This window comes from Pteropus medius, unplaced genomic scaffold, assembly GCF_902729225.1.
Source record: "Pteropus medius unplaced genomic scaffold, Ma_sr-lr_union100, whole genome shotgun sequence".
NCBI lineage: Eukaryota > Metazoa > Chordata > Mammalia > Chiroptera > Pteropodidae > Pteropus > Pteropus medius.
This window is the reverse complement of record NW_024349797.1, coordinates 16,188,522-16,210,539: the sequence shown is the minus strand read 5'-3', so window position 1 is coordinate 16,210,539 and position 22,018 is coordinate 16,188,522. Positions and strand designations below refer to the sequence as shown.

General features: G+C 39.8%; 2 protein-coding genes and 2 pseudogenes across 4 annotated transcripts; 2 read left to right on the top strand and 2 right to left on the bottom strand.

Moving 5' to 3' along the window:
* Positions 1-237: 237 nt before the first annotated feature.
* On the bottom strand, positions 238-16,223 carry UBR7 (ubiquitin protein ligase E3 component n-recognin 7). Of its 2 annotated transcripts, none has more exons than XM_039884069.1 (11): positions 15,859-16,223; positions 13,630-13,763; positions 12,886-12,946; positions 11,883-11,978; positions 9,847-9,900; positions 9,524-9,629; positions 8,399-8,607; positions 8,093-8,242; positions 7,198-7,360; positions 6,145-6,206; positions 238-2,482 (listed from the first exon to the last, which is right to left on the bottom strand). In XM_039884069.1, the coding sequence occupies exons 1-11, from the start codon at positions 16,006-16,008 to the stop codon at positions 2,390-2,392; spliced, it is 1,278 nt and encodes a 425-aa protein (XP_039740003.1). In that variant the 5' UTR covers positions 16,009-16,223; the 3' UTR covers positions 238-2,389. The 2 variants fall into 2 exon arrangements, with proteins under 2 accessions (XP_039740003.1, XP_039740002.1); XM_039884068.1 differs by having other exon boundaries at positions 8,387-8,607; positions 15,859-16,066.
* On the top strand, positions 13,092-13,207 carry LOC120619903 (uncharacterized; annotated as a pseudogene).
* On the bottom strand, positions 14,136-14,254 carry LOC120619842 (uncharacterized; annotated as a pseudogene).
* GON7 (GON7 subunit of KEOPS complex) lies at positions 16,224-19,027 on the top strand. 2 transcript variants are annotated; one of them, XM_039884071.1, is made up of 2 exons: positions 16,224-16,470; positions 18,756-19,027. In XM_039884071.1, the coding sequence occupies exons 1-2, from the start codon at positions 16,263-16,265 to the stop codon at positions 18,848-18,850; spliced, it is 303 nt and encodes a 100-aa protein (XP_039740005.1). In that variant the 5' UTR covers positions 16,224-16,262; the 3' UTR covers positions 18,851-19,027. The 2 variants fall into 2 exon arrangements, 1 of the variants encoding a protein (XP_039740005.1); XR_005657582.1 differs by having other exon boundaries at positions 16,226-16,485.
* The last annotated feature ends 2,991 nt before the right edge of the window (positions 19,028-22,018 follow it).

Genomic DNA, 22,018 nt, shown 5'->3' with positions numbered 1-22,018 from the left:
CATCTAGGTCCCAGCGGGGACTGTGGAACCTCCCTCCAGGAGGTATTATAAAGCAGGGGGATGAGGTAGCTCTGCTGGCGATACCTCAGACCACATCTTGTGTGGAAACAGGAGAAATGAACCAGTCCCCCCGGGCAGGCGAGCTGTTGGAGTACACTCATGCTATACTCATTTTCTTAAAACCTGCAAAGGGAGGCTGTGTACATTTTAACGAGAAAAAACAATCTGAAAAGCCACTATTTTTGAATTGGTTTTATTTAATTTTACATAAACCTGATTAGAGTTTAGTATGTAATTATAAGTCCAGTAACAATTCTACAAAAATGCACGTACAATGCCAGAATTCCTTAAAAGCAACTAATATCATATTCTTTTGCATAAAACATGCATTAATATTAACTGCCACATGTTGGCCAAAATCAGTCTCTACAAGAAGAGACGGTCCAATACAGTCAATAAGAAAACCAGCTGTGAACAGTAAGTAAAAAAGAGGTTTTCTGGTTAATGTAAAAGAAGGAACAGTACCTTTCATAAACAGCCCTTCAGCACTGGGTGACTTGTTCTGTGCTGCACAGTAATGCATCAGCCAGCTCTCAGACGTGGTCCTGACCTGTCCTAAGTAAGGAATTTTCTGGCAGTTAAACAAACATCTGAGGCCGCAGCGGCACACTGCTCGCGTGAGCTTGGGGATGGAGTGCGGGAGTCCTGACTTGGGAGAGTTACTGTGGACGACCCCAAAGCCGCCCTGAGCTTTCCAGCCTCGCCTGCTGACTCTTTATCCACGAGGCCAGCGCAGGGCACACAGCAATCTCCTGTGGCCATGAGACCTTCCGGGTCCACATGTCACTCTTCACGAGGATCTGTAATTAGGTGTGATACAGAAAAACGGGGTGGACCATGTCTTTGAGGCCTTGACTTTCTGTGGGCCCAGTTCACCTTGCCCGGGGGTCGGTGGGCACTCACTGATTGCTGAACACACCAAGGAATATTGATGTACACTCGTGGCCCCAAAGCCTCAAATGCTTGCAGTCACATACCTCAAAGTGTGTCATCTGCTGTCAGGCAAGGCCTTGTTCCTCCAGAGAGAGCAACTGAGGGCTCTGTTTATCAAAAGGTGGTTTCCACACAGACTGAGGGGCTTTAAGGAGATTTCAAACCAACTGAAAGGACTTCCCCTCAAGTATGGGGTTTTTGCAACATTCCATGAGGTTCTCCGAAAGATCTCGTAGTTACTAGGGAACCAGCTAGGGGCACTGACGCTTATGTACACGCAGCTCATCATTCGCGCGGCCCGGGGCCTCGTCTGCACGCTCTTCCACACAGCCTCTTCGGAACGGGGCACTCGCTGCCCTGCTCACTACAAGGAAGCTAAGCCAGTGTCTTTTTTTCTTCAGCACAATTTAAGGGGGAAAAATAATAATTTATTGGGGTTCTAATAACATTTTCATAACAGAACAATATCAAAATAGTTTCGTTTTTAATATATGCTTATGAATATCCCTGATAATAGAAAGGAACCCAGAGGACTCTGTAAACCACCGAGATTTCACAGGGTAGTAGCCGGTCTATTTCTAGGCAGCAGAAGGGGGGCCAGAATGCTGGCGTTTTCTCCAGGAAGCCCTGTGAGCACTACAGCACTGAAATCCTCATATTCCAGTACCAGTAGAATTGTGAATGACATTTCCACTTGAAATTTCTTAGCAGAATCCCTAACAAAGGCTGGCTCCCTCAGCCCTGCCGTCAGCCGATCTCCCTGCCTGTAACAGACAGCCGGGACAGAAAGCCATCTGTCCCAGCGAGGCCAGAGGTTGGGCCCAGAGGAAACGTGTTCCGAGATCAACTCTGTGTCGTGACCGAACCTCAGAAAGCAGGGAGGTGGGAGAAGCAGCCCAGGCCTGAGGAAGCTTTGACCCAAGGCACCACGATCATAGGGGTGAGGGGACCTAGAGAGGGTCTAGCTGACAGGAAGAGAATGTCTGTGATGCCCCAAAGCAGGTCCTGGAAGACAACAGCTCTGTGGCAGAGTAGACACATTTGGGAGTTAAAGAACAAATCATTAGAAAAGAAACTAGTTTACTTGCTCAAAACCAAATCAAACTTCCTAAAACTTATAAGCAAATAACCCTGGGTGGACGGGAGGCGGGGAAGGGGCTGAAGTCTGTGGAATGAGTTGCTTTTAGCCGAGCCAGAAAGAAGAATGCTGGTTGTGAAATCAGCATAAACATTGTGGCTACTGCCGTTAAGGAGAGTGAGGAAGCCCAAGGCCAGCGGAGGAGGCCTCTCCAGAGAGAGGTCACGAAGAGGACCGAAGGTGAAACAGGCCTCTTTTATTCCTGGAACAGGAAGTCGCATTTTCACTGGCCTGGATGAGAAGGCGCCGTACTCCACTCTAGCTGCAATAATACTGCATCCCATCCACTCTTCTTCTCTTTTTTGACTGAAATTCTTCGAAGAACTGCTGGATGTCCTCTCTCTTAACAACCTGTTGACGAAAAGCAAAGATCGGGAAAGAGAACTGAATTATAGAATAGCAATACCCAGTCGTAACGTTCACAAACAAATCGAACGGTACTGCCTGATAAAAATCACTTTATTAAGAAGTACAAACTGGTAGTTATGAAACCGCCCAGGGATGTGAAGTACAGCATAAGGAATATAGTCAATAATACTGTAACAACTAGATATGGTGCTGGGGGTACTAGACTAATTGGGGGAATCGCTTTATAAATTATATGAACGTCTAACCACTATGCTGTACACCTGAAACTAATATAAAATAATACTGAATAGCAACTCTAATTGAAAAATAAGAATAAAAAAAAAAGAATTATTTTAATGCCTAATTAATTCTACTATCTGCATTTCATACAGAGCTCATCTGGGCTCAGAGGGACGGGCCTGTGCAGGGTCGCACAGCTCAGCAGAATAGCACATGGTGCCACGTGCAGGTCCCACCTCCTCCCTCGGCTTCCTCATACGAAAAGGTAAAGGCAGCACCTCTTATGCTTGGAAGGGCAGATGAGACATCACGCTGCAGAACACTGGCATATAGCAAGTTTTCAATAAATACTAGTGAAGAGAAAGGTGGCAGAACCGGCACGAAAGCTGAGAACCCGAAGGTCTAGACCCCGCTCGCTCTGTCATGACCACAAATGCCCTTTGGGAGCGTCCTTCAGTTCTGCACAAGCACCCACAAAAAAACAGTGTTTCGTTTTGAGAGATGTGCTGTCTTTACTGGAAAAAAAAAAAAAAAAGGAACCAAAAAGCATTTCCCTCTTTGAGAGTCCAAAATCGAAGATGTTTGTATATAAACAGAAAAATAATGGGCAAAAGCTACTACTCAGTGAACAGTACTCATTTTATGCAGTGAGAAATTTATCTTCCATTTTACTGGAAAAAGGATTGGAGCATGACACAAACCTGTTTATGGCATGGGCAAAACGAAATATTAAAAATAAGAAAATAAGACAAAGGGAAAATATGAATAAAAAGTATACTGAGACGGCCCAGGAGGAGTCCTGCTCAACCCAAGAGTGAGTCTTGCCTGCTGATCTGTTCAAAAGGGCTCAGGGCCAGCACCAGAGACAGGTTGGTTGATTTATCTTTTTAATTATTAAGGTAACACATGCATATTGTCATAAAAAAATGAAGGTTGGGCAGGGAGGAAAGCAAGAGAAAAAGAAAGTAGTGAATGTATGTGAGCAAGAGAGAGAGAGGTAGAGAGAAGTGAGAAAGGACAATTACTGGTAAGTAAAATGGAGACCTCCCTCTCACTCCCCACGAGTACATGCCGCTGACATACGCGAACAGCAAGATGAACTTGAGCTTTCTTGGGGTAAGATACTTATTAATCCTCTAAACGAGGAAACTTAACATTTTCTCAGTACTCTACCACGGACCAGTAGCTGATATGCCAGTTTCGCAAGCACTAAGAGTAAAACTGCTGGTCAACCGGTGAGGAATTCGAGCCCTAACAGATTCAAGATCCAGATGGCTAATATGTTCTGAGATAAACTGCGGCCCAGAGCTCTAATGTACTTGGCTAAATGGCCTGGAAATGTACACTTATAAAATGCTAGTAAGATACCTGGGAGTTCCAGCACGGAGGATCTGTCCTTACCTTGGATCACAAACATTAAACACTAAAGGCAAAACATTTCTCCCACTAGGTTCTGGTCGGAGGACACCTAAAAGCATACTTATTAGTGTGCAAAGTTTGGTTTCTAGAGGTCCCCAAATGGTCACAGCCAACATGCAGAGTAGAAATGTTAGAGAATATTCGGGTTCAATAATAATTCATTTGATGAGTTTATCTCAGAAAATGTGTAGTTTCTAAGTGTTTTTTCAATAGTCAGACACACACATTAAATAGAGGCAGCCCACCATCTGAGAACATCTAGAACTTATTAGCATTATCTTCCATGGACAAATACAACCACAGCAGATAAGTCTTATGGCAACTTAAGGTTTTTGTTTGTTTGTTTGGTAAAGATCCAGTTAGTAATGTCATGGAAAAAATAATCTAAACATAGTATTTTGTCTTTTTAAATCATCACATCAGATTACAGAATTCTCTCATGAAGAACAGTTCTAGCGATATCGAAGACCCACATATTAAAGATACATGTGAAGACTGAATAAAACTGTTTCAAATGTGAATGCAAAAAGACAACATATTTATTTTCTCTTATGTGATTTTAAGTATGTGTAAAATATTTTAATAAAAAGCACTGTGACCACCAATGGCACAAGAGCAAAGGCTCACAGGCAGAGTCAAGAGCACGTGCTTTGATACATCTGAAAGACCATGACTGTCGCTAACAACAAACAAGTTAAAACAGTTCCACCCGTGAACGTTCTGTTCTTAGTTCTAGCAAGAGAGAAGCATGAGCCTGCATCAACCAGAGGATAGAAACGGGACTAGCTCTAGTTTAAGAACTGCTGGGAAGCAGGACGACCTTTGCGTGACAGTGAAGAACGTGCTCTAAAACATGAGGAGGCCGTCTAAGGGAAGGTGGCACTGGGACCCTGCCCACAAACCCAGGCAGCTACGGGTTCTTCTCACATTGAGGAGAAAGAAGAAAATGACCTAAAGTTGGATGGCAGAGGATTCTGCCAAGAAAGCTAGTCTCATGGCACTTCTGGGTATCTGTCAGACCCACGTCTGGCTTGATTTGTGTATCTGACTACAGCAGAGCAAAACGTTTAGTGTCCACACGTACAACCTTAGGCCATGAAAAGAAAAGTAAATTTTGTTTTATGTCTGCCTTCGGAACATAGAAAAGTATTTTATTTATTTTTTCAATTAGTGTTCTACTATGAACATTTTTCTATATTATAACATATTTAGTATTTATTTGAATACTGAAAATTTAAAAATTTTTTCAATCACTGCTGTCATTCAGTATTATTTTATATTAGGTTCAGATGTACAGCATAGTGGTTAGACACTTATATAACTTATGAAATGATCCCCCCATTAGTCAAGTACCTACCTGGCACCATACATAGTTATTACAATATTTTGACTATATTCCCTATGCTGTACTTTACATCCCTGATAGAAGAGTATTTTAGAAAAAAATTAATCACAAATGTATGAATACTAAAGGGCTAGGAAGTATTTGTGAATTCACCTGGCAGGTTCTTTTAAAACATTATACATTGTAGAGTCAGTGTTTCCTTAAAAGTATATAGATTTTCTTGCTAGCAAGAGAAATGTTTTAGTCTCCCAATTATAAAGTTCTTTTATCCTAAACTGTAGAGCACAGAATCCCTTAAATGGGGCCTGGCTTTAATTTTTTCCTGCCTGGTCACTTTTCCTTCCTCCACCTAGGATCCCTGCTTGAAGGTCGGGATGGGCAGCATCAGTACGGCTGACCCAGTGGCCTTCTCCTAAGCGACCGCGACGCCCTCCACATCCTGTGTGACTGCTGTCCGGCGCTCCTTCCGGCCCAGGGCTGGGCAGGGCTCCCACTGCAGCTAGTCCGTCGCTGTTTCAACGCCTCTCACTGACTTCCCTTAGCTCTGCCTGCATTAAACTCTCTAGTATCCAGTTTGAGACATACATTTTTTTCAAGAAAGAAAATAAACAGTTTGCTCAAAACATGCAGGCTATGATTAAAATTCTTTAACTCAACATACCGTGCCTTCATCAGCAAATCTCTTGAGATAGTCTTTAAGTTCAGTCTTCAAGTCATTATATTCTAAATCAAAACAAGAGAAAAGGACTTAAACTTCAGATAAGCGGTGTGCTTTTAAAAACAAAATACTTCTTCATCACTGATGAGTATATTACTAGTTTAAACTGAATTTTTCTTTAAGTGAAACCTGCAGAGAAACTGTTCCCAATTTCTCCCAAATTCTTTCATTTTGATACCTGGAACCCATTTTCATTCCCAAAAACATTAGCTAAGAATCTTTTCAAGGACTTCCTATCTCTCTGGAATTCTAATATTTGAAATAACTTCGAACTTGTAAAACATTAAGTTTTTAAACTTGTACATTCACTTGACAGATCCTTCAAGAGGATCCTTGAAGACTACAAAAATCACTGAGATGCAGCCTTCATCCTCGAAAAGCTTTTAGTCTAATAAAGACAAAAGGAAGTTAATCAAATAGTTACAAATAATAAAAATGATCAAAGCCAAAAAAGGGACACAAAGGTGGTGGCATCCCCAGAGAAACTGGCTGGGATGAAAATCACTAAAATAAGCTGGGGGTGGAGGGTGGAGGGGCAGGACATAAAAGCCTGCAATTAAAGGTTTGGGAATATTTTCCTCTCTAGTGGTTTCCTGCGTACCACTGAAGCAACCTCAAGAACTATCAAAAAGATGACATGTAATGCTCCATGAAAATTATTTTTCATTGGATGAAAAAAGAAGTTGATTCTCTAATATTCTTTACTCACACATCTACCCTTAATCAAAACAGCACATGTTGTGGTTTCTCAAACACGTAATTATTCTGGTCTGTAACCCCGATTCAGTGGTGATAGCAACTGAATATCCAGCAACATTACAATTAAGCAAGTGTAGCTGAGGTCTACTATACAATTCCAATTTTAACTTTTTTCTTGTATTATATGAAAACATATAGTACAAAATAGGTATCAGTTGTCCTTATACATATACTTTTTTTTAATAGTGCAGGAAACTTTATGAACATCACGAATTTCCACATTCGAACACTACTCACCACAAATAAGTTCCACTTGTTGGACTCTGCTCATGCTGTTAAGGGTGTCCATTAAAGGGTCTGTCCTGTCGGCTGCCTGGTCAACCTTGCCCTTGTTTTCATAAGCCAAAACTGTGTCATATTCATCTGTCAGGAACAGGACATCTAGGTCGCCATACATTTTCTTTAAAAAAATAAAACCAGTTTCTCCATTAGAACTGTGTCATTCTCAGAAAGTAAGCCTCATGAGAATCACTAAAAATTTTTGTAAATTGACTCTCAGAAAAACCTGAGCTTTTGAACGCAGAGCTGCTTGAGTGATTTATTCTTTTTGCTCAAATCTCTCTTAGAAATATCCCAACTGCCTAGCAGATGTTGTATGATCTAAGACAGCAGTCCTCAAACTTTTTGGCACGAGGGACCGGTGCTCCTATAGAATCTAATGCCCAATGATGTGGGGTGGAGCTGAGGCAGTGATGCCAGTGCTGGGGAGCGGCTGCAAATACAGATGAAGCTTCGCTCACCAGCCTATCACTCACCTCCTGCTGTGCGGCCTGGTTCCTAATAGACCAGTACTGATCCGTGGCCCAGGGGTTAGGGACCCTTGGTCTAAGAAATCTTTACTTAAAACCACTGACTTACTGTAACTTTCAGGCAATTTGTGTTTCCAAAAAATTCTATGATATAAAAAAGCTAAGAACTGCTTTTTTCCCACTACAATGAAGATAAGTAAAAATGCATAATTCTTCATTTCTTCCACAAGCATTCAGACTGCAAATACTATTTCACAAATTTGCTTAATACAGACATTTTTTAAGTTCTCTATCATTAATTTCATAAATACACTTTCCAGATGTTTCTATTTTAGGCATAAGTCTCTAAAACATACTAACATATAACTTGATCCTATACTTACCATACAGTCTTTGCAGGTACATAACTTGCTACGCCAGTTCAGGGGCCAATAGGTGGCAGTGTCCTTCTTTATAAAATGCTTAGCTTGAAGCTCCTCAAGTTTGCAGTCAGACTGTGATCCTGTGTTGAGACGTTGATTCTTAAATGCTGTCTGAAATAAAATTAAGTTTTGAAGTATGTTTTTTAAACTATTATAGTTTTATTTTGTGAAAGGATTTCTTTAGGCAAAGGATACAATGCCACAGAGCTTATAGAATTAATTTTGCTTAAGTTTGATTTCTTTTATGGCTCTTACTTCATATGTTACCTGGAGAGCAGATTCAGAACTAGAGCTGGTACATGGTTCATTAGTCTGCTCTGCTTTAACTTCCTTGACAGGATCCTTTCCAGGTTCTGGAACATCCTCTTTGAGGGTACTATCTTGATGGTCTCCATTTTCAGGTTTAATAACTTCCTGATCACCTACTCCATCGACATTCAGCACCAACCCATCATCCTCGGCAGACACCTTGGTTACTATGGGTTCAGTGAAAACACACACATGCGTGCACGCACACGCACACACACACACACAGACCTATTAGACAATGAAATCACTTTGCCTAATTAAAAAATATTTCAGAATCTGGAAAAGGAGAGAGTCAAACTTAATTTCTGGAATAATGAGAAAGAAAATATCGGTCCATTTTTAGGTTATGCCTGCCTAATCCAAAGAGTTCAAATTGAAGTTTGTTTAAAAATGGCACTACTTAAGCTCTTTATATGTAAAGGAGAAAGGAAAATACTATAGACTTAAAGAGAGATGGGATACCTCAAGAAGCAAGAGGCAGTAGGAAGATATTTAACTGCGAATACAGGTAGCAGGGTAGTTTTGAAAAGCCCACAGCTTTACTTTGGGAATAGAGGCAGAAACACTGTGAAGGAGAGAAGAGAAAGGATAAGGGAGCTAACGGTGCATGGCGGCATTTCAATTTGATAGATGAAGCCATGTGCTGACAGGGAAGGAAATGGAGGGAGTGGGGAAGGTCAATTAAGAAAACTCAGTGAATAAGAAATATACACACATCCAGTGGAAAGTGAGAGCGAGAAATGGGAAGGGTATGGATAGAAAGAGGGAGCACCAAATTTAAGAACTTTGAGACAAATCGAAAGTGTAGGATGAGATCTTAGGTGTGGCTATGCTGCTTGTGGTTAGTATGGTGAATTGTTCCCTGAAGGTTAGAAGGGCAATAAATTATGAGGCCAGAGCAGCAGATGCTATAAGTAACCGCCACTTTAAAAATTCAGTAACACATACAGTATTATAAAAAAATACAGAATATTTAATGCCCCAAGACCATTCATTGCTGATTAGTTGTTTTGGGTCAATTTCTTAGTACAAAAATTTCACTAGCACAAGTTTGTGGCACACCAGCTCCACAGAGACACCTACCTGCCAGTTGCGCAGCATAAGCCCACAAGAAAGAGCAGCGTTTCATACAAGCCTGGCACACCATCTCTTGGAAATCCCCACTCTCAGGGGGAATAGCACCAAGATGCTGTGAATACAGAAAACTGACTATTTTCCTTGTGATCTCCAAGTTGTCCAAAATGCTTGTTATTTTATAAACAAATGTCGTAAGAGTACACTGATCATATCTTTATAGTATATGTCTAGAATAGTAATTATGATGTAAAATACAACACAATTCAAAGCAAAGAGTTTTTTCTCCCTTTGTGAAGACAGTGGCTTTAAAAGGTCAAAGCTTTCCTTACCCTTCCGTGGAACCAGTCTTCACAGACTACACACTGGATCATCTCATCTGGAATCTAACATGGAAAAGCAGTTTGCGTGTTAATGATGACAGTGAATTCTGGGACATGGAAGTAAATCTGGCACACGGTGGAATTACATTAATAATTCTCTACCAAATCTGTGAGGCTGCTACCCATGGGCATATCCGAGGGAAAAAGGAAAGATCAAGGAGCCAAAGACAAGCTCGTTCTCCACGAACTGGTGCTACAGAGATAAGCGCTTTGCAAGCGACTGTCAAAGTTCTTTCACATTAGTTAATATCTGATTCTCATAAAATTTTATAAGTCAGTCATGTATCTCACGTATACATGAACCCAGGCCTAGGGAGGTAATACAAATTGACCAATACAGAATGTGACAACTGCAGCTTTTTACCACGACATGCCGCCAAGTAACTGAAAAGTAAATGTTACAATCTCTTGATAAAACAAACAGCAACAACTCTCCTAATTTGAATAAATTAAATAATTAAATTCTGGCCTAGGAAAATTATATACCAAAGGGCGCAGACTGTTTTTAGAATGATTTTCCTTTTATTCACGGACTTTCATATCAGCTGATTAACATTCCAATGTTTAATCTGCTTCCCTATTATGGTGTCTTAAAGGAAACAAAAACATATCTATCTATATTTGTATATGGCTGTTTTATTCTTTCTTTTGCCTTGATCAACTTATTCATCTTATTTTTCTTTTGATTCAACAGTGTTATAACACTTTACTCCATACCTTAAAATATCCCATTGTAAGGTTTTATCTTTGTTAACTCAAAGATATCTTCAATTTTTTCCTCTAAATAATTTGGTTCAATAATTACAGTTCCAAGACAACAGAAAGCAAGAAGACGGCAGAAGGCTAATTTCTCTAAATACAAAGATTCCTTCAAATCAGTAAACACATAAGCAAAACCAGACTCAATCACAATATGGGCCAAAGATGTGAAAGAACAATTCCAATAGGTTATTAATATGTACAATAAACTCACAAAAACGCATAACCTTACCTATGATAAAGAAAGTAAAATTTTTAAAAGATACTGTTCTTTATCCATCAGAATGGCAAAATTTTAAGACTGTTTAATAGGTAGGGACAATGAGAATGTTGGGAAAAAAACGGTATTACATACTGTTGGTGGTCCAACCCTTTTTGTAAACATGATCACCATTTTAAATACAAATATCCTCTGACACATCAATTTTAACTCTAGGTATCCATTCTACATAACTCCTTGCAAGAGTTTACTCAGTTATATGACTGTATAAAGATGTCCACTGCAGTTGTCTTCATAATACTTAAAAAACAGACAATGCCATTCTTCTATAGAACAATTAGGTAACTGACTTATGGCATGTCAAATTATGGAATACTCTGCTGCAATTAGAATGAGGTCGATTTGTATTGTATGACATGGAAGATATCTAAGATAAACTAGTAAGTGAGAAAAGTAAATTGCAGAAGTGAATGTATAGAATTTTCACTTGTTACAAGAAAAGAAAACTATGAACTGAAAAATATTCACTCATATTTGCATAGAAAAAGGTCTAAAAATATATACACCAAAAAGTGTGAACAGTGGTTATGTCTGGGAGTGAGGAAGAACTCTTTAAAATGTTTTGTATATTTCTAATTGAAATTTTAAAGAGGATCCAATTTGTATCTCCCATTTCTTTCCTTCCAGGGAGGCAAAAAATTGAAGGGCATTTTTGGAAAGTCGGGGAGTGAAGCAGGCAGGCAATGAGGGAGCGGAAGGGGTAAGGTCCTGGCCTTGAGAAAGTCCTACTCAATATTTTATTATCATGAGGCAAGAATGAGAAGAATAGCTGAGACCTGTACCAGTTATAGTTACAGCCCAGATTCATCAGCAGGGATAAATGCAGAATCCTTTCACAATCTCCAAACCCCCAGCGAACAACTACAGAGGCCCAAATATGACAAGAGACTGCGTAGTGAAGGCTAGCAATGACACAGTCCCATGTGTTAACCCCCAAGTCTCTTACCTCATCTTCAGGATCAGGATAAGGTCTCTTGCAAATGCAGTACAATCCAAAAAAGTTGTCATTGTATTTATTGCCCAAATTTATCTTTGCTTTGTCCTGAAAGATATTAATTTCAATATATATAATATGTTCTAACTTAAACTATAATTTCAATATATATAATATGTTCTAACTTAAACTATAATTTCATGCATTATGAAATTTCTGCATTCAATGAATTTTTGCAGTAAATATCTTCCCCCACAGAAGCTGGTCTTTAACTTTCAAAATACAAAGGAAAAGAATTCACTACTATTAAAGGGACATTTTCCCCAAGATACAGGGAAAAAATAAAAATTATTTTTTGTATCTTTTTTGTAGCAACTGGGGGAAACTGAACACACCCATGCAATAAAATAGTAATAAAAGTTAATCATGAGTATTAAATATAAATTAACTGATATTAGCCTGGAATTTCAAAGTACTTCTTGATGCCTAGCTGTAATAGCCAAAGTCCCCAGGTTAGCAAGAGGTAAAAATAAAAAGCAGTCAAGAAAGTTGTCAAAAATAACCTTCAAAAAAGAGAAAAGCAAGACAGTTTTAGCAATGATTGAATATAAAATCTCTTACTTTCTCTTCATTTGGTATTTCACTAAGTTACGGTATAAACATAGGCAAAGAGCAGTGAAAAACTCCTGTGTGCACCTAGCCCACATTATTACCAAGTTTTATTTATTCACTTTTAAAATCCTTAGAGCATGAGCACAACCAACATAATTAAACCTAAATCTCTTCAAAGAACATTCCCCCAAAACTTTTCATACTTATTACCATCTATACTGTAGACTCTGAACAGGTTACTTAGTTTTCCAACAGAGTGAAAAATGGACTCTAACGTTGATTTGCCAATTTGCAAAGAATAAGCATAAGAACTACCTTTTTGGAAAATATTTGGCTTTTATCAACTCTGTCAAATATCATCTCAGCTACTTCCAATGCCTTTATAGTTACAGTGCTTACTTACAGGAAATAATTTGCATTCCAAATTTTTAAACTTGCTGTTTCCACAATCACAACGAAAATTTCTGAAACAAAGAAGGAAGAGCCAATTTTAACTTTTCTTTTAAATCTAATGACTTCTTGGACGTGGTTCAATAGTGTAGCGGTTAGCACATCTGCTTTACACACAGACGGTCCTGGGTTCATGCTCCAGTGGAGCCATGGTCTATGGTCTACGGCCATGCCACCCTGAACAAGCCCGATGTCTGATCTCGGAAGCTAAGCAGGGTCGGGCCTGTTTAGTACTTGGACAGGAGACCACCTAGGAAGACCAGGTGTTGTAGGCATAAATAATAATAAAATAATAACATTTAAAAAAAAATCTAATGACTTCTTCAAGTTCATATAGCCTATTCCCTTTCAACTCATTTCTTGGTTGCTGCTCATGAATCCAAGTCGGAATTTCTCCAGGCACATAACAATAAAAGATTTGATAATTCTGGAAATTAACTTGCAGAGACAAATATCTGTATCACTCCCACAGACACAAGTAAATTAATGGCAGAGAAGGATGAGTTGTTTGAGTTTGTATCATGTTTTAAAAGGCCCTTGGGAAAAACTATTGTCTCAAATTATATAAAACAATTATAATAAATTTTCCCAATGCACAGCTACTTTGAATGAACAGCAAGACTGAGAAAAAAAGTACAGCTGGGAAAGATTCTAAACATTTACAAAGTATTCAACACCAATCTCTAACTGTCTTTACCTTTTTGTGTATAGTTCAAACAGTTTGTGACTTCCATGACATTCATAACTGCAAGCGAGGCAAATTCCTGCTGGTTCTTCTCCTTCTGGGGTGCAGGTACTACAGGCGTATAGTGCTTGTCTCTTTACTGAGCCCTAAAAAAGACCCGAAATGAGAAAAGAGAATTAATGCAAAATAGCAGTTACCTAATACTCATACTGTGATACGAGAAATAATTGAAAACAGATTACTTGTGGTCAAGATCTTCCTGTAAAAACCACTAAGACTAAAAAGCTTATATGAGAGTACTAAAACACTGTTGCATGTTTCATTATCACTATATATACTATACTAGTGCTTGTCTTCATACAATGTTTTCTTAAAGTGAGAGGAAGTTTAATATTTTCAGTCAACTAGGAATAAGCTTATCTGCTTAATCATTTTTTTTAAGCGAGGCAACCCTTGGTTGACCTCACAGATTGCAAGGACTTTGTCAGCTTACAATCCCTTATTTTTTTTATTTTTTACACCTATAGCACCTTGTCTTCCTAGGTGGTCTCCCATCCAAGTACTAACCAGGCCCAACCCTGCTTAGCTTCTGAGATCAGACGTGATCGGGCTTGTTCAGGGTAGCATGGCCGTAGACCTGCTTAATCATTTTAACACAAGAAAATGTTGGACAATGTGTGTGTGTGTTTATGTAAGTAATATCACACTTTAATTTTGGAAAATGTTGCGATTCCACCAAAGAGAATATCAGTGCATTAAAAGAAGCCCTTGGATTTTTAGTACATTCATGGTGAAGTACTTAGAGGTATAGTGTCATGATATCTGGAACTTATTTTCAAATGGTTCAGCAAAAAATAAAGGAAGAAAATATAAAGAAAAGATAAATGTGATAAAAATGTTTAAAAGTTAATATATGAAAGAGGTACACAGGTGTTCACAATATTATTCTTTCAACTTCTTGGTAGATTAAAAATGTTTCAAAAAAAAAAGTTGAAAAAAACAGGCAAAACTTTACGAAATCTTGATGATGGAGTCACAGGGACGCTTATGGGATGCCAGTAGTGTTCTATTTCTTGATCCGGGTGGTAGGTACCTGCATGTGTTTCTTTTCAACCCGACACATGATTCGGGCAATTTTCCATATATTTTACTACAATTAAAAACATTTTAAGGAAGTCTTTTATAATGCTGCCTACACTTTGAAAATAGCTTACGAACAGATTTTTTAAAGGAAAACAGAGAAAAATGTGTTCTATTGGTGACCAAAGGTTTTAAAATACCATCCAACATCTGTGACTATCTCGAGATACCAGGTGTGTTAAAAAATCTAACCACTCTGTAGTATAAACTCAACTGGTCAATGATGACAACTGGTATTATGATCTCAGTCCACACCCCATAAAGACCCCAAGACTCTCTCCTCATTCCCCAATGTTCCACTCCACCGCCTGAAAGGCAACCTTCTTCATCCTACCAATTCTCCTCCCCTGTCAGTTTTCTTCTACCCGCCTCAATCCACTTTTGTACCTAGAAATATAAGATGAGTCACCCTACACCACATCACGCCCCCTCAAATCCTTGCTCACAGCGTCTTCCAAATGCCAAATTTCCTTTTCATGCAGATCTTTCTCTCCTCCTTTCCTTTGCCAGTGCCACCTGCTGTTCTGGTTCTGGTCTATCCCCACGGGGGCCGACGGCAGTACGACCAGGTGCTTGCTTTGTCTCGCCAAAAAACTACCAGTGAGCACTGGTCAAACTAAATTGCAGAGGAACTAGCTGTCAAGGAGCCCAGCCCACACGAGGAGGTTATCAAATCCAGGGCTAACTCTGCTTCGACTTTCCCATTCGGTTTCTAATAAGCACTCTTAGGATCCGAAAAGTAGGGACAAAGATGTTCGGATTCTAGAGGTCACAGGGATGGTTTCGTGAACAGCAGCCGGGTCATACCAAAAGACACAGGGGAAGAGGGAAAGAGCAGCTGCTCCAAGGCCAAAGCCTGGGAATCCTGAGCAGCCGAAGACCGAGGGGGAGAGGGGACTGTCGGACACAAGCTACCAAGGGTAACCCAGAGGCCGAGAGTGAAAGGGCAGCTGGGCCTGGGATGGGGAAGCCTACGACGAATGGCGGCCTCAGACCACCACAGGAAAGCGGGCCACGGCAGGTGGAAACAGGACAAGTCTAGTCGGGAAGAGAAGGATCCGCGGGAGCCCTGGGGAGGAGAGGGCCCCGCCCCGCGCCCACCTGCGAGTAGGAGCACTTCTCCGAGTCGCTACCGCCCAGTACGGCGCACGCCTCATTCTCCAGCTCCTCGTCCTCCTCGAGCACGTCGACCAGCGACACCACGGGCTCCAGCTCCGACTGCCGCCCAGCAGGGCCCTCAGCGCCCGCCATCCTCAACTGTCACCAGCACCGCAGCTCTGCGCCGGCGGAGGCGGGAAAAGCTGCCACGAGAGGCGTGGCCGGAGGAGGCGGGTCCTGAGTGCCTGGAACCAATCCCAAAGAAAGGAAGCAAAGGGAGGGGGAGGAGCGACTTCCAACGAACGGAAGTCACTTCTCTCCCTTCTCCCGCCCGCTGCCGCGGCTGGCTGGTTTCCGCTTCCGGGTGGTGCTTCCCTATAGCGCTTTCTGGAAGTTCAGCTGTTGCTATGGAGCTGTTGGCGGAGTTTGTCGGGCCAGATGGGCAGTTGCAGCAGCTGCGGGTGCCCTGTGAGGCGCCGGGCGACGCCGACCCTTTCCAGGGCCTGCTGTCGGGCGTGGCCCAGATGAGGGAGCTGGTGGTCGAGCTCTTTGACTCTCTGGTACAGCGGGAACCGGAGGGGAGAGTGGCGGCGGCTCCAGACGAGGACCTGGACGGTGAGCTCTGAGACGGTGCGCTAGCGGGGCAGGGGAGGCGGGGGAAATCTGTTCGGGGTGCCGGTGCAGAGTAGCAGAAAAAGAAAGGGCCTCGGGGTTGGGGGTGGGAGGTGGGGGAAATTGTTGGTACCTTCTGCAACATCTGGGCAGAATCTGGGCCGATTTATCTGGGCTGCTTCTACCGAGGCATTTTAACGATTCTCTTTTCATTTATATCACAAAAACTTGCTGAACGCCTGCTACTCTGTGCCAGGCCCTGGGGCTGAGCTGTGGAGAAAGAATGAGAAGAATGCGAGTGAGTTACTCTCCTTGTGGAACTCAGACTGCTGAGGGATTGGACAGGCAAACACTCTTATTAAAAAGAGTGGAAGTATGACCCCAGGGACATCTGTAACTATTGCAAACCGAGAGAACCCAGGAGGGCTTCAGAGAGGGCATGACTTTTGAGCTGGATATCGAAGGTTGAAAAGGAGTTTTACCAGGTGTGAAATTAAAAACGTGTGGATGACTGCCATCTATCGCAGAATAGGAACAGGTTCTGAAGATTGGGACAGATAGCAGTTTAACAAGTCTTAACACCTGGGCAATACTTCCCATATCCCGGTTTTGTAGATGCAGTTTGAAAGTAGAAATATGAAGTATAACTGCATTAGTATTTTTTCAAATCTTGTCTTGAATGCAAAAATAGGTACATTTTGACTGCCCTGAACTGAGGAAACTAAGAACTAAATATTAGAGTCAGGACTTAACTCTTCTGCAGAGGAGCTTAAACTGTATTTTCCTTTTCTTTCTATCTTGTTAACATCTTGATGGTCTCAGATAACGTGAAGGAGCCAGTTCAGTACATTTCACTTTGTTCAGACAATAGCTTGTTTCTATGAATAAGGTCATTAGGTGTTGTCACATAATTGAAAGTGAAATCCTGTTTCTTGGCTCTAATCTGTTGAAAATGTTTTCATTGGCATAAGGACAAGAAAGAGTATAGCTAGAGCCATTTTTTTTTTTTAAATCTGTTAGTTAATGGAAAAATAACTGCCACCTGTTCTAATGGTGGGGCAGTAATATCTTTCAATAGGGGACATGTTTTTGTATTATTTGCTTAATGAAATCCCCATAAACCTTAGGTTTGAATTACCTTTGTTAAAAGTAATAAGATATAAAATGGTGAATTTCATGTTATATGAATTATTTAACAAACATACAAAATTTAAATTCTAAGTACTAAAGAAAAGTGCTAGAACCCGACACTAAAAATGTAAATAATGCAATTACCAAAATGTACAAAGGATTTGAATAGACAGTTTCCCAAATAAGATATGCAGGGCCAATAAGCACATGAAAAGATGTTCAACATCATTGGCCATCAGGGAAATGCAAATCAAAACCACAGTGAGATCCCACTACATGACATTAGGATAGCTATAATCAAAAAGAGCAATAACAAGTGTTGGCTAGATATGAAGAAATTTGAGCCCTCCCCATTGCTGGAAAAAACGTAAAATGGCGTAGCTTCTTTGGAAAAGAGTTTGGCAATTCCACAAAAAGTTGAACATAAAGTTACCATCTGACCCAGCAATTCCACTCCTAGTTCCACTCCTAGTTCTCCATACAGAATTGGAAACATAGGTTCACACAAAAATTTATACACCAATGTTCATAGCGGCATTATTCATAATAGCTAAAAAATGAAAACAACACAGGTGCCTATCCACTGATGAGTGGATAAACAAAACGTGGTCTGTCCGTACAGTGGAATGTTGTTCTGCAATGATAAGGAATGAAGTGCTGACACATGCTACAACACGGATGAACCTTGAAATCATGCTAAGGGAAAGAAGCCAGATGCAAAAGGCCATATGTTATATGATTCCATTTATATGAAATGTCCAGAATGGACAAATCTATAGAGATAGAAAGTAGATGGTTGCCGAGGACAGAGGGGACTAGGGAGTGACTACTAATGAGTATGGGATGATGAAAGTGTTCTAGAATTAGATAGTGGTGATGATTATAGAACTTTGTGAATATAAAAATCAAAAGCTGCATACTTTAAAAGAGTGAATTTTGTGGTTCTATGAATTATACCTTTTAAAAAAGTGATAGGAAAGGTTTTAGACACCAAAATTACTGAAAGCTATGATGATACATCTTTTTGATGATACATCTTTAAAATCTGGAATACGCATGGTTTTATTCATCCTAAAGTGAAATGAGCTCAACCATTTTAACTATATTTCTTTCAACCATTGAACATATTGTCATACAACAAATATTTATTTTAAAAGGTGATGATGAAGATGATGCAGAAGATGAAAATAACATTGATAACAGAACTAACTCAGATGGACCATCTGCAAAACGGCCAAAACCACCATCTTAATAATAACTTTTATGAAATTTGAAAGACTACTAGTTATCACACACTGACATTTAAGGAAGACTTGTGCTCTAATTTGGAAAAGCATTTGTTTTTGTACCGCTGGGACAGTTTTGTCAAAGAAAAAACAATAAATTTTGTTTCCAACCAAGAAAGATGTAATAAATGTTTAGGGATGAATCTGTTTTCTTGAGTGAGAAATTTCAGACCATGGAAGTAATAGAGAACACTTCATAATGTATAAAATCCTTTAGGTTGGCAACTGAATCTTTATCCTACTTTTAGTGAATTATTATTAGTTTTTTGGTGACATTGGTTAACGAAATTCAGTAAGTTTCAGGTGTACTATTCTACTTTTAAGATAACCATTGAATTCATTCGTGCGATGTCTGCATCTTTTAGCTTTCACTTCCATGTATGCCATGGGTGGCATCTAAGTATTTTTATGTCTCTAATTCCTTATGTATTTAGCACAGGATTTGGGACATAATAAGAGCCAGTCGCGATTGGATATTTCTTCTCCTATTGTTCTGGCAACTACCACATGCGTCTCCAGCAGTCTTTTTTGGACTCTTCTTGGGTGGAGTGAGGCCAGGAGCTGTTTTATCTGGCTTTCCCTGAGCACTTTAAACAAACTAAGTCAGCAGCTCATTCCCGAGTCCTGGGATGATAATCACAAATTCCTATCTCTTTCCTCAACTTCTCACCAGGGCCCTCCCCTTTCCTCACCATATCTGCTCGCACTTCTGCCCTTTATATGTGCCTGCCTTCTGAAATGCTATGAAACCCAACCTGTGACAGTTTCTAGTATAGAACTTAGTATTCCATAGAAGAAAGCATAGGGGGTCCCATAGTCTTACTGCAGATGGAAACTTTAACGGTTTTAGAAGTGGTAATACTATAAACTGAGAAGAGGCAACACTGTAAAGGCTACTAATTTAACATTATAAGATATTAACATCTTCCTTATCACATTAAAAATAACCATTGGTGCTAGTGGTCCCAGTCAATTCTCAAAAAAAAAAAAAAAAAAAGTACATGGTTTGTGGGCAGTAACATTTCAAAGAAGTGATGTGAGCAAGTGGTGAATATTGAATATTAAACATAATGGCAGTTCTGTATAACCAAAACTGGGAATAGAGAGAAATAAATGAAGGAGAGCCCTTGAGAGAAACCCAAGGAAACCTTGAATCCACACTCACATCCAATATACAGACATTGAGAGATGATACCACTCAGTGAATATATATTTAACTTGTATCTTAGAGCCAAATGGGGTATGCTTTGTGTGTATATATATACACATATGTACACACACGCACACACACACAATATAAGTCTTTAAACTATGTTAACTGTAACAAGTATTTTCTCTCATCCCGTAGCCTTTAATTTGTTTCAGAGACAAGTAATTTTAGAGTATGTGTTTGAGTTACAGCACTAACCACTGGCAGAACTGGGTTACATGCATAACCTTTAAAAGACCACCATAGCCTTTCTTGCTCCCCAGCCATCTTGGTGGCTGCTCTTGGTTGGGGGCTTCCTGCACCTAAGGCAGGAAGATGCTGGTCGCCAAGAAGATGAAAAAGTCACTGGAGTCCATCAACTCTAGGCTTCAACTTGTTATGAGAAGTGAAAAGTATGTGCTGGGGTACAAGCGGACTGAAAATGATCTCACAAGGCAAAGCGAATCTGGTCATCCTCACCAACAACTGCCTAGCCTTGAGGAAATCTGAAATAGAGTGCTACGCCATGTTGGCCAAGACTGGTGTCCATCATATAGTGGCAATAATATCAAATTGGGCACAGCATGTGGAAAATACTGCAGAGTATTCACACTGGCAGTCACTGATCCAGGTGATTCTAATAGCATTAGAAGCATGTCAGATCAGACTGGTGAAAAGTAAATTATGCAAATTTTTTCTTTACTAAAACTGGCTAGAAATTGTTGAAGAAAAAAATTGCTATAGTACTGTCCAGCTACATATTCTGAAATCTATAGCCTACAAAGTATATACTATTAAGGAAAATTAATTTACACACCTTTTCTTTAGAAGTATTGCTTTACTTGGAACATAAATATTCGTATGTAATCAAAACAGTACCAACTAGAAAAAGTTTTATACAGATGTTCCTTGACTTATGATGGGGCTTACATCCCAGTAAGTTCATTGTAAATTAAAAATGTAAATCATTTAAAATACTTAACCTATCAAGCATCATAGCTTAGCCTAGCCTGCCTTACACGTGCTCAGAACGCTTATATTAGCCTACAGTTGGGCAAAATCATCTTGCTGCCACTGTTCAGTATCACGAGAAAGTAACAGCATATATTGCTGGCCTGGGAAAAGATCAAAATTCAAAGTTCAAAGTATGGTTTCTACTGAAAGTGTATGTATTGCCTTCACACCATCATAATGTAAAAAAAAAGTCAAATCATAAGTTGGGGACCATGTATGTAAATGGTCAGAAATTATTTTGTTCAGTTTGTGATGTCTCTAATATTGGGACTTCAACTTGGTTATTCATTTATAATTTTTATCTTCACACGATCCTTTTAAAAAACTAGTTAAAATAGTTCATATCTTTAATAGATGAACTTTGCTTTTGAACATTGTTTCCTTGTTTGAAACTTTGCTTTTGAACATTGTGTTTTCTTTATGTTTATAAAGAAATTTCAAGATATTTGTGCTTCTGGTCCAGTGTTCTATGGTCTGGATTATAGGTTTGATTGATCTTTTCCTTAACTTTAATACTGATTTTAATTCTAATACTGTCTTCATAAGTGAGCCACATGTGTGACAAAGAGATCAGTTTGAAGGACTAGTATAGAAGAAATGTCTTGCCTGGTTATCTATCTAATCTGCTGCCTTGTAAGGGGACAAACATTAGCCACAGGCAAGCGGAACATAGTTACTCTCTGTAACATCTCCAATTTTACTTCTGTGCCGGAAAGTCAACCCCACAATCCTACCTAAAAATAAACTTGACACTACACTTGGATAAGTAATCTTCTAAAATAGCAAACATATGGAGTTTAAAATGAAATATATGGACAAATGCAAGATAGATACCTTTTCTAAAAGTAACTTTGTGTCACAGTTATTTTAATAGAATTCTGTGGCCAAGGTTGTTTGGCTATAATAGTTCAGAAGTTTGAACTTTTTTTTT

What these genes read in the sequence shown, in the direction of transcription:
- UBR7 (XM_039884068.1), bottom strand. Translation starts at nt 16,008, where the DNA reads ATGGCGGGCGCTGAGGGCCCTGCTGGGCGGCAGTCGGAGCTGGAGCCC. An exon ending in TGGAATGCAAATTATTTCCT is followed by an intron (nt 11,979 to 12,885) that starts GTAAGTAAGCAC and finishes AATATCTTTCAG; the next exon opens with GACAAAGCAAAGATAAATTT. An exon ending in CTCTCCAGGTAACATATGAA is followed by an intron (nt 8,243 to 8,386) that starts GTAAGAGCCATA and finishes ATTTTATTTCAG; the next exon opens with ACAGCATTTAAGAATCAACG.
- GON7 (XM_039884071.1), top strand. Translation starts at nt 16,263, where the DNA reads ATGGAGCTGTTGGCGGAGTTTGTCGGGCCAGATGGGCAGTTGCAGCAG. An exon ending in TCCAGACGAGGACCTGGACG is followed by an intron (nt 16,471 to 18,755) that starts GTGAGCTCTGAG and finishes TTATTTTAAAAG; the next exon opens with GTGATGATGAAGATGATGCA.